This window comes from Lutra lutra, chromosome 12, assembly GCF_902655055.1.
Source record: "Lutra lutra chromosome 12, mLutLut1.2, whole genome shotgun sequence".
Classification (NCBI taxonomy): Eukaryota; Metazoa; Chordata; class Mammalia; order Carnivora; family Mustelidae; genus Lutra; species Lutra lutra.
The window spans coordinates 73,225,256-73,236,406 of record NC_062289.1 but is presented as its reverse complement, the minus strand read 5'-3'; the positions used below and the strand labels follow the sequence as shown (position 1 = coordinate 73,236,406).

Sequence of the window (11,151 nt, the reverse complement as noted above, 5' to 3'; positions counted from 1 at the left end):
TTGAGGCATGGAGAGGGAGGGACCCCCTGGAGGTAGAGGTGTCCAGCCAATAAAGGCCCCCAGTCTGATGTCCCACTGGCCTGGTCTCAGTGTGTGCTTAGACGGGGAGCAGCTGGGCGGGGCAGGGAGCCCCTTCCCTCTTCTCGGCCGCCATTCCTGCCCACACGCAATGTGGGGGGCTGAGCAGGCAGGGGGGCCAGTGCATCTCCACACCTCAAGGAGCTGTTCTCTTGTGATGGGTCCTTCCTTCACTGCTTGTTCATTCATTCATCCCCCCTGCAGCCAATACAGAAGAGTCCGACACAACGGCTGCATCCAGAGGTCCAGCTTGAAAAATGAACTGGTTTTTATTCTAAACAGTACCGGGGTGGGGAGCCGGAGGGGCCTCTTCCGAACCACACTGCAACCCTTGGCAGACAGGGCTGGGCTCAGGCTACCCACCAACGGGCCAAGCCTCTTGTCACCCATGGGCCTGCATGGGCTAGGGAGGCCCAGGACCCTCAGGGTGAGCGGGCCCGCCCCTCCCTTGAGTCACCAGGGCCTCAGTGCCCACCTCCCCCCCAACCAGCAGCGACACGGCACCCTCCACTCGGCCTGTGGCTGCCAGGGCCACCACTGCCTGTTCTGTGGGGAAGCCCATGCGCTCCAGCTGCTGCAGCCTGTGGGATGGGGGTAGGGGTGGGGAGGGGGACAGGGAGGGGACGTCAGAGCCACCTCCTGCCCCTGCACCAGGGGACCCTCCATCCCCCCACCCCCGCCTTACCGCAGAGAGGAGACAGACGACTTGGGCAGCCGGAGTGGGCTCTCGGGACGCGGCCCCTCGAGGAGTGAGGCCTCAATCCCCTCCTGCAGCAGCTGCTCATCCAGGGCTGCCCACAGTGGGGTCCCTGGGGGGAAGCTGGGCCCAGCCCAGGCCAGGCCCACCTCTGAGGAGCCCTCCCAGGCTGGTTGCACAGGCCCCAGGCCTGGCGGGAGCAGGGCTGAGCCTTCACTGAGGGCCCAGAGGCTAGGGGAGGCCATGTAAGGAGGTCCGGGGGTGGGAGGCCTGGAGGGGCAGAAGCAGAAGAGGGCCTGACTGCCAGCCCCTGCCACAGCTGCCACGAGGGGTGTCTTCAGCACTGTGCTCACCTCGCTCCGGCAGGATGGGTGAGTGGCAGCTCTGCTGGGATGCCTGGGGTAGGAAGGAGTCGGAGCGGCCAGCCCCCAGCCAGTGCCCTGCACAAGACGCCCTCCTGCAGTGCTTGCAGCCGCCGCTCTGACAGCTCCAGCCACCGGAAGGCCCCTGCTGCATCTGTCTGCCCAGGGCAGGGCGGCTGGTCAAGGAGAACCCAAGCCAGCTGGGGTAGGGGGTGCGGGGGAGCCCACACTGCATGCCGGGGCCCGGGCTGTGTGTGCCAGCCATTCCCTGGTCTCTCCTCACTGCAGCCTGGCAAGGGATGTCTCCTCAATGTCTCCTCACCCTAATCAGTGCTTGGGGAAAAGCAGAGGCCCTCGGGAAAGGAACCTGCCAGAAGCTACTCAGCCAGTAAGAGGTGGAGCCAGGTGTGTGTCTCCCCCGTCCCCTGCCCCAATGCCTGCTCTGTTCCCAGAGCCCCATGAGACTGCTCAGGGCTGACTCAAGGTCCACCCTGGGGCCCACTGACACTCCCCGGTAGCCCTCAGCCACAGCAGCATACTCCCTATGCCAGGATTCTGCCAGGCCAGGCAGCTGGTGTCCCCAGGCCTAAAAAAACCCCCAGGGGGAGGTCGGCCTGTGCCCACTCTTCAAAGGCACCGTTTCCCCCAAGAGGCATCAAGCATCTTTGGAGCAAAAGTCTATATTTGATGCACCACCAGGCATAGGTGTTCCCCATTTCAGCGCTGACCCCCAGGCTCACTCCCATCCTAGCCTCACACTTCCTGCCCGGCCAACTCTCTTTTTCACTTCTCTTCCCCTGAACCCCTCATCCCACACATCACATCATCACATCGTAGTTCAGATGCCTCCCTCACTGGGTAGAGCCAGGTTGGGTGCCTGCTTGGGTCACCTCGGCCCTCCTTTAAATCGTAGTTGGCAGTTGGCACCTCCCCCTGGCCATTGGCCCTAAGGCCACCCCACACCCCCGCCCCAGAGCCTGGCTAGAGAAGCCGGGGATGCTCCCAGAATGTGTCCACGCACGCTGTCCGGCATCATTGGGTCCGACCCTCTTGCACCATTTCCCTCCCAGGCATCCTTGGGGGTGGGAGGGCCCAGCCACAGAACCCACATGTCCACATGGGCCCTGAGCCCCGGCAAAGGATACAGGCCAGGCCGGCAAGAAGGCCGCAGAAGAGCTGCAGGAAGGGCGGCTCGGAGCTAAGCAGTGGTGTCAAGGCCAGTAGGAGCCAGGGCAGGAGCCATGGTGGCAGGACCCCCTGGGGCTGGCGAGGGTGGTGACCCTGCCCTGCCAGCATGGCCAGGTGGACGGGCATGTATCCGCAGCCGCCAGCTGCACTGGACACCCCAAGGCCCGCCAGCAGCACCCCCGTGAGCCCAGCAGCCAGGGCGAGCAGGGCAGAGGCATGCAGGAACCGCAGAGTTCCCAGGTGGCACTCCTGCCACCAGCCCAGAGTGGGCAGGAGCAGCAGGCTCAGGAGCAGGCCGGGTAGGGCTGTGTGGCCCAAGGCATGGGTCAGCAGCCGGTGTGCTGGGAGAGAGAAGGAGCTTACATGCGGGTCCCAGTGCTGGCCCAGGGTGGTGATCACACCGCTGCAGGACACTGCTAAGCCAGCCTCCTCACCCCGGGAGCCACTGTCTGCCCACTGCCAGCACTTCAATCACCCATGAAGGGGAGCGAGGGCTTCCACATGCTGTGGCTGCTCCCCTGCTGTGTTAACCAGAGCAGGTCGGGCCCACCACTCAGTCTTCTCAAGAGCAACCCAACTATGGGCAACTCACTTAATGTCTTCTAGGAAACAACCACGCAGCTGGGGTCACTCCTTAAACTCCCAGGACCACCTCAACATTCTCATACTAAGCTGAAAGCCTGAGTTCTTATTTTAAGGGAAAGCCACCAAGAAGGGAAGCTGTCTGAAAAGAATTCCTACTTACACGCTCCCACCCCTCACTGGCCCCTCTGCCTGGGTGCTCCGCCCTCCCTCCCGGGCTCCAGATGAGCTGGGCACGCTCCTGTCCAAGGCCAAGCTTCCCCCCAGGCCCTGGATCCTATCCCTGCTTGACCAGTGCAGGACCCATGGTGCTCCTGCGAACTGGTCTCAGGCCCTAGAGCAAGTCTCCTGCCTCCTCAAAGGCCCAAGGGTCCAGCCCTCACCCTGCCAAGGGTCCAGCAGCAGCTCAGGGGCCAGGGTAAGGCTGGGCCCAGCCCCCACCAGCCACAGGCTGCCCAGCAGCAGCATCAGGACGGAGGAGGCAAGAGGCAGCGTCAGGGATGGTAGGCTGAGGGGACCTTGGGCACGCATAACGTGGCTGACGGTGTCAAGGGTGGTCTTGAGTCCGTGTGCTAGGAGTGAAGGAAAATAACACAGTTATTACTGCAATTTTTATCCAACTCCTTTCAACTACCCTCCTGATGGCCCCATTTTACAGTAGAAACAAGCTGGAGAGGCAGGCCCAGCAACTCCACCATAGAGGAGCTCAGATCCTAACCACGTGCTTAGCCATCCTGCCATCTTGCCATCCCGGCTGCCTGTGCATGTGAGGATGGGGAGAGGCCAAGCCAAAAAGGGCTCTGAAGAAAAGCCTGGGGTGGGAGGTGCAAGGCCAACGAAGATGAACTAGGGCTCCGGACTCCCAGAAGGAGGGGTACAACACCCCAGGGCAAACTTAGGGCCATCTCCAGCTTTCCTCTGCCTCTCTCTTCCCTTGGGCTGGAGACCAGGCACCTTCCTCTTTCCTCCCAGCCTTAGAGCTCTAGGTGGGCTCCACTGCCCCTGATAGAGGGGGTGAGGCCAGCCAACAGGCAGGCATATTAGAAAGGGAGTGAGGCAGAAGGGCTGGAAGGGGGCAGGAATCCCACACTCTGAAGGCATACAAAGTGACACTGGACAGAGTCATCCCCTTCCTCTAGCTCTGAACACAACCCCTCTGGCCCTAGCCCCCCCTTTCGCAGGAAGGCTCCACTATCCCCTCCACTTCTTCCTGCTGTGCCTCCCTGGACAAGTTTTCCACCCTCTGAGCCTCTCCTTCCTCATCTATAAAATGGGGATTAAGAAAATCCTCTCCCCATAGGATGAGAAAAAGGAATGGACTAAGGCAGGGCCCAGCCCACAGCTTCTGTTCAATAAACTGTAGCCATCCCACTAACTGTGGGAGGCAGAGGAGCCACCAGATAGCCCTACCAGGGGACGCCTCAACATGGAAGCAGCTGCTCCAGGCTAGCTGGGTCAAGCTCTGGCCCACAGGGCACAGGACTTGCTGAAACCCCCTCAGCTGTGGCCAGGCCTGTGTCAAGACTCCCAGTGACCAGATTTCATGATGCAAGAGGTAGGCTCTCAGAGAGACAAGACTTCTCATCTGCTCCCTTGCCATGGGCAACCTCAGCATCAAAACCCACCTGTCAGTTTCCTGCTGGAAAAATGTAGAAAGCTCCTCCGCCTGCAATGTCCCTCCGTCCATCTCTCCAATAGGCAAGCTCCTACTCACCCCCCCTGAAGCCCAGTTCAAATGCCCCATCTCCTGCTTTGTGGATGTTATCCTATCTAGTAAGCACAGCCTGTCTTTCTTCCCAGGCAGGTAGTCTAGGCAGATGGCAGGTGGGAGCACCCTCCTCTTACTCATCCCCAAATTCTCTGTTATGTGTTCACTGAAAGAGAGACTCTAGCTTGGCTCCAGGTATAAGGAACATTTTTGACTTCATACATTTGTGAAAGATTTGGGTGAGCCCTGCCCTTCCTTGGGCCTGGGCACCTGCCTGGGGAGGCTAGATTGTGTCCGGGAAGGCAGACAGGTGCCAGCCAAGCCCAAAGCCAAGACACCCACTGAAAGCCTCCTCTTACACCCTCAAAACCGCCCGCCCATAGGCACTTTCCAAAGCTGAAGGACTTGCCCATGGACAAACAGAACTGGAACTGGAACCCTCTGGGCCTCAGTCTCTTCAACAATAAAATGGGGCTGTGCACCATCAGGCCCGCCTACCTTACTGGGAAGCTCAGAGGATAGAATGAGAAGACAAGGATGGGGTAGATTCTTCTGAGAGAGAGTGGAGATCCGACGGTACGGGTCGAACTCAGCTTTATGACTTTAGGAAAAGTACCCCAATTCCTTGGGCCTCAGTTTCTCCTTCTGTAAAAACAAGGGTATTGGATGGGGGATTAAGATTAAAGGGCCTTCTCAACCTTGACCGTTAATGGGGGGGGGGGGGGGGGAGGGGCTCTCGGGATCCGGAGCTACGTTAGGGGCCTCCCATCTACCCCACCCGCCTCGGCCCCCTCCCCCTCCGGCCCAGGCCACGTGTCCGGGGTACTCACTGCAGAGCGTGCCCCCCGCCCCCCGAATGCCATGTGGGGCCCCTGGCTGGGAGTCAGGACTCCAGCTTCCCGGCGAGGCCCGAAAGCCCAGACCCCATTCTGCCTGCACTCGGGCGCGTGACCCCGGCGGAGCCGGCGCGCCACCCCACCCATCCCCCCTTCCTCGCCGCCCGCCGCCCGCCGCCCGCCGATTAGTCAGCAGTTGTTCTAGGCCCGGGTCCCTTCCCCCAGCCCTCCCGCCGGCCTCCGTGTCCCTTCAAGGCAGACTCTTCAGAGACGGTCCCTAGAGCCAGCGGACGAAACCATTACGGAGAGCTTAGCTTTGTACGGAGAATCTCCCCGGCTTGAAATCAATACCCGCTCACCCGCCGCTCCGGACCCTTTGGTGCTATTTTGGCCCGCACGTCATGTCCAGCGCTCTTTAGAGAGCATTAGGACAAGAAAGCTGTGGTTCATCCCTCCTTCCCTCACCCCCGTGGCCTGCCCCGGTGGTAGCGCCCGAGGTTGCGGGTTTCGCGCCTGCGCAGTGCGGCGCCTAGAGGGAAAGCGAGAGGGAGACGGACGTTGAGAGAACGAGAAGGAAGGAGAGAAAATGGCGTCCACGGGTGAGTGTGGTGGAATCGCTGTCGCGCCGGCGACAGCCGGGACACCCAAATCAGGGGCCGCTCGTCTCTAGGGGTGGCCGGGACGACTGAATGGAGCTGCCGAGAAGGGTGTGAGGTACCCTCCGCGGCCCGACGAGCTCGAGGGCCCGCTTTCTTTTCCCCTCCCCCCACCGGGAAGGCCGGTTCTGGAACCTTCCGGCGCCCCCGGCGCGCGAGGTGCATGCGGCGGCGGGGGCGCGCGGAGCCTGCAGTGGTCTCCATTGTGTGGCAGCCGTCTGGCCCCGCGCACCCGGGCACCCGCCACGTGGGCGGGGCCTGAGACCTCCCGGGCCCCGCGTGGGGGTTGGGGGAGGGCTCGGCAAGGCCTGGAGCCCGACACCCCTAAACCGGAGGTGGGGGGGGTCGATGGCTGCTGGAGAAGCCGCAGCAACGCCGCTTCAACAACCCCCCCCCCCATTTCCAGGGATGCGGCTCAAGCCGGAGGGCTACTGTTTGGTGGAGAAACTGCGGAGAAAAGCAAATAAAAAAGGCATCGCGGGTTTGTGAGCCGAGGGGTGCCGACCTATGAGCGGGCGCCCCGTAATGGGTCTGGTCGGCTGGGGCGTCCGGTGCAGCCGAGCTGCTCTCTCGGCGGGTTCCAGCCCAAAACCGAACTTCTGCCTGACTGGGTTTTGGGTGGAATGTGCTTCCCCAATCGGCGCCCCCCCCCCGCCGGCTTCTTCGTTATTACTCTTATTAATCCCACCTACTTTCTTCCCCAAAAAGCAATTAAGTGGTTCCCAGGGCCATTTTTCAGCAAACGCCGAGGGAGATCAGTTTTATAATAAGACCAGCCCGGATAGCGAGGCCCAAATACCTACCGCGAGAAAATTCTGGCCTCTTTGACCTAGGAGAAACAAAAGGCCCGAGTCGGCATTTGAATTAACGCTTAAGCAATCGTCTCGCAAGTTTATTGTCCTAGGTTAAGCCGGCAGCCTTGTTTATTTCGTGGATTGATAGGAGACAGAAAGGAGACGCATGCTGTACTTTGAAAGAAGGCCCGGGATGGGAGCTCAAACGTGATAATTTAGGGTGGTCTCGTTTACGCGAGTTGTTTAACCTTGTAGCGTAGACATCACTTGTAGTGTAGACATCACTTGTAGTTCGCAGCTTGTTTGTGCACTAACCTGCGGATATTGGTAGGGTGGGGCTTTTTTTTTTTTTTTTTTTTTCTTCTTCTTTTTTGGCCTCTGGGGGTATTCTTAGGCAACCTACCTGGACTTAGAAGCGTTGGGAGAAGTCGAGGGAAGACAGAAAAGCTCTGGGTCCTTCAGAGATTTGATTTGAAACGGGTCGAGAATCCAGCAACTTAATTAAAGACAATTTAAGGCTCCCTGAGCTGTGTGATCAGTAAAACAGGCAGGTAAATGGCTGGCTGTTAGTGCTAGGGTTCAGAATGCCCCTGGAAGAGAGGACTCTGAAATACCACAATCCAATCCAAGACACATCCTGGTGGGAAGTGTTTTCTACAGAGCCTTTTGCACCTTCCTCTTCCTTGCAGTGTTTGAATTTTTGTAAGGGGGAATGTTACTCTCCTTTCCTGTTGAAGCGTGGGGAGTCAGAATGTGTACAGTGAAATTTTTGCGTGGCTGGACATGCCAGTTTCTTGGTTTACTTCGCTCAAATTGTTTACTGGAAACCTCCATATATTATAGTAGAATTACAGTTGTGTTTTACATAGACACACAGTACTGTGTCGGCTGGAGGCTTATACTTATCTGGACTTTGGTTTCTTTTCCTTCAAAATGAAGGCATGAGGCTAGATCTTTTAAGAGCTTTTTGAGCCCTTAACCTCTTGACCTTACAGCAAAGCTTTTGGTTTCCACAAATTGCCCCATACTGATTTTAACTCCCTAGGTAGCTCGAAGTTCTAAATCTCTACTGTTTTTAAAGCATCTAAAAGCCACTATTTTAGGTCAAGATAGATGGTTTTTCTTCTCATGCATATTATGTATAGGAGAGTAGAATATTTGTCCAGTCTAACAAAGAATTACAATGCAAATTCCCAAGTCACCACCAAGAAGAGAATGTTGCCAGCATTTTAGAGGCCCCCTGGATTACAGCCCTTGCTTCTCCATCTGTCCTGTATTTTTAGTGAAGTCTTCAGCTGCACAGATAGGGGTTAAAAACAAAGCATAACTGCTAAAAAATCTGACCATTGTGTAACGAACATTTGTGACTCCATACATTTCTGAGTGGTAGGTAGATAACGTAAGTTTTCAGGAAACAGGTTTGCTCCCTCCTTTAGCCCACCATGGGACTAAATGGGTTGCTTTCTCACTGATCTGAGATCATTCGTTGTTCCATATCAGCTTTGCCAGTTTTCTGTTTTACATAACTCTTCTCGTGTAAAAGTCCTCTCGCAAAGTCGAACTTCCATGTCAGCAATTTAGAATCACTTCTCACATGAGACACCTCAGCAAAACGTAGGTTGAAATATTTTATTTTTGATGCATCATTTGTTTTGTAAATGCCACATGGAAGAAGTGATTTGCATTTATTTTTTATGTGCTGCATAGAAAGCATGAGTTGTGCTACTGAAAATGCCTTATGGTTTAACCTTAAACTGCCGTAAGATTGTCTTGAATCAATGTGTTCATTACACAAAACCTTTAGGCAGTTGATTTGATGTTGATGAATCAGGGTTCTGAGTTAAGGATGTACAGAGGAAGTAAAGTAGTTAAGGTAAAGAGGTAGAAAGGTGATCCTACTTTGAAAGATGGATTCACCACAATGCTCTCAGGTCAGGTGGACTGTGAGAAAGGCTTTGGATAGTGTGGGGGTAGGAACTTCTCCGTGAAGAGCTGAGGCGTCCATTGTTGCTTTCAAATGAGGGGCTTTCTGATTGGAAAAGAAAGGACCCTTTTCTTCAGTACTAATAGCAGTACTCTTTTCTAGCATAGAATAAGATATGTATTTCTTGTGGAGAGCAAAGCATTGGGCAGAACTTTTAAAAATACTTGTTTAAAGGGGCGCCTGGGTGGCTCAGTGGGTTAAAGCCTCTGCCTTCGGCTCAGGTCATGATCCCAGGGTCCTGGGATCGAGCTCCACATAGGGCTCTCTGCTCAGCGGGAAGCCCGCTTCCTCCTCTCTCTCTGCCTGCCTCTCTGCCTACTTGTGATCTCTGTCTGTCAAATAAATAAATAAAATCTTTTTTAAAAAAATACTGATTTAAAATATGTATTTAGTTTGGAAGTGCTGTGAAAACTTCTTAATCATTTTATTTTCTATTTGTTTTCACTACTTTTATAGACCCCTCAGCGGACCAGTTTTTTGTCCCTTTTTGTGTGTTTGTACATTTCATATGAAAAGAGAAAGGAAAGATTATGTAGAGAGAAGCGAAGTAAAGTTGTGGGATTTTTTTTTTTCTTGAGTTGAAATCATTGTGAGTTTTTAAAAGTTGATGTTACCTAAAACCATATTACTCCCAGAAAGATTACATGCTTTCTTCTCTGCCAGTTATCAGGATTCTGTCTTAACTCTGCTGTGATTTTTATCGTGTCTAGCTCTTGACTTACTGTAGAAATTTAGCCCTGATACAGTCAGGAAAGCCTTTGAAATACTGAATTGAGATGATGTCTTTTGCCCCTCCATGTCACAGCTCTGCTGTGGAATTATGGTTAGTGAGGGAGTGATAGAAAAACTAGGTTTTGGGGAGATGCAGCTGCTATTGTAACCAGTCTGATGTTAAACACTGTAATATTGTGGCATGCCTCGTTTTTATATGAAGGTAAAACTTCTGTTCATGTTGGTTCATCTTGTTTTCTGTTGTTAGTCTCAGGATGATGATCATGTATTTGAAATGACAGCCTGCAGTTAAGGTGGGGGGCGGTTGTGGTCATGGGAACCTTTAAAGTATCTGCCAAATCAGCTGATCTTGACCTCATTAGCTGGCACTGTATTTCAAACTTTCTGAGTTTAACTGGCTTAGATTCATATTTTGGTTTGGTGTTAAGGGAGAAGAGATACTCATTTGGATCTGTGTTGGCCTGTACTTCCTCTCTGTGAACAGTTTAAAGAATGTATCTTCCTCCACCTGAATTCCTCCTCCCCCTATTTTTTCCTTCTCCTTGTCTCTGCTGACTTCACATTATTTTCTCTTCTCATTTTCTCTAGATTACAGTACATACAGCCAAGCTGCAGCCCAGCAGGGGTAAGTCAGTCTTTTGTAACAGTACTTTGGGTATGATTGATTATAATGTTTTTAGAGTACCAAGCCTCTTGGAGTTGTAGAGGACTTTTTAATGGAATCTGAATGCTCTGTATTCAGTTCTTGCATTTAATTTCTTTTACAGCTACAGTGCATACACCGCCCAACCCACTCAAGGATATGCACAGACCACCCAGGTAATCTTTAAGATATTTGGATGTGGTTATATCCCAAAACAAAGTATTTCTGTTATCCATTAAAACAACAGCTAGTACAGCTCTTTTTTAAAAAATCAGGTACTAGGAAAGTATGATGTGCTTATAATCATTAAAGTACTCAGGTGTTTTATACTTTCACAATGGGAATGCTATTATAAATGACACCATACCCAAACTGGGAGTTGCTAGCTCTCCACACCTTTCTAGTATCATTTCTCAAGTTAAGTGCCCTGCTCAGTAGTTAGTTGGTCCTTTACATATTATATTATGTTTAAATTAACTTAATTTAGTTTTATAGTAGTTCTGCAGAAGAAGTTGTTATTAGGACATCTTGCAAACGAAAAAAATCGCAGCACAAAGAGAGGTAATTTGCCAGTGGCCACATAGTAAATGACAGGGTCAGCTCTATATGGCTGCCTAGCTACAGAGCTTCTGAGCCCTTTCCAGTACATGAGTTTGTGTTTAAAAGCCTAGGCCAACAGATTCTAGAAATTAGCATCCTAATGTTCTCAAGACCACTTCGAATTCTGAAATGGTCAGTGACATAAAATGGATACTAATAACTGCCATTGAAATATTCTAGGACAGACAGATGTGTGATGCCTCTGACAAGTCTTACATAACTGGTCATTCAAATCTAGAACGTGATCATGCTAATAGCTGGAAGAATACCTCATTCCTTGCCAGATTACTG

General features: G+C 53.3%; 2 protein-coding genes across 6 annotated transcripts in view; one reads left to right on the top strand and one right to left on the bottom strand.

Moving 5' to 3' along the window:
• Positions 1 to 310: 310 nt before the first annotated feature.
• Positions 311 to 5,964, bottom strand: RHBDD3 (rhomboid domain containing 3). Of its 5 annotated transcripts, XM_047698204.1 has the most exons (7): positions 5,446 to 5,661; positions 5,114 to 5,260; positions 3,291 to 3,479; positions 2,283 to 2,666; positions 1,129 to 1,291; positions 764 to 1,045; positions 311 to 659 (listed from the first exon to the last, which is right to left on the bottom strand). In XM_047698204.1, the coding sequence occupies exons 3-7, from the start codon at positions 3,436 to 3,438 to the stop codon at positions 482 to 484; spliced, it is 1,155 nt and encodes a 384-aa protein (XP_047554160.1). In that variant the 5' UTR covers positions 3,439 to 3,479; positions 5,114 to 5,260; positions 5,446 to 5,661; the 3' UTR covers positions 311 to 481. The 5 variants fall into 5 exon arrangements, with proteins under 5 accessions (XP_047554160.1, XP_047554158.1, XP_047554157.1 ...); XM_047698202.1 differs by lacking the exon at positions 5,446 to 5,661 and adding an exon at positions 5,917 to 5,964 and having other exon boundaries at positions 764 to 1,295; XM_047698201.1 differs by lacking the exon at positions 5,446 to 5,661 and adding an exon at positions 5,811 to 5,925 and having other exon boundaries at positions 764 to 1,295.
• Positions 5,937 to 11,151, top strand: part of EWSR1 (EWS RNA binding protein 1) — a 27,984-nt gene continuing 22,769 nt past the window's right edge. The window contains 3 exon segments of the mRNA XM_053447788.1: positions 5,937 to 6,050; positions 10,206 to 10,242; positions 10,385 to 10,436. Coding sequence (XP_053303763.1) covers positions 6,038 to 6,050; positions 10,206 to 10,242; positions 10,385 to 10,436 — 102 coding nt within the window. The 5' untranslated portion in view covers positions 5,937 to 6,037.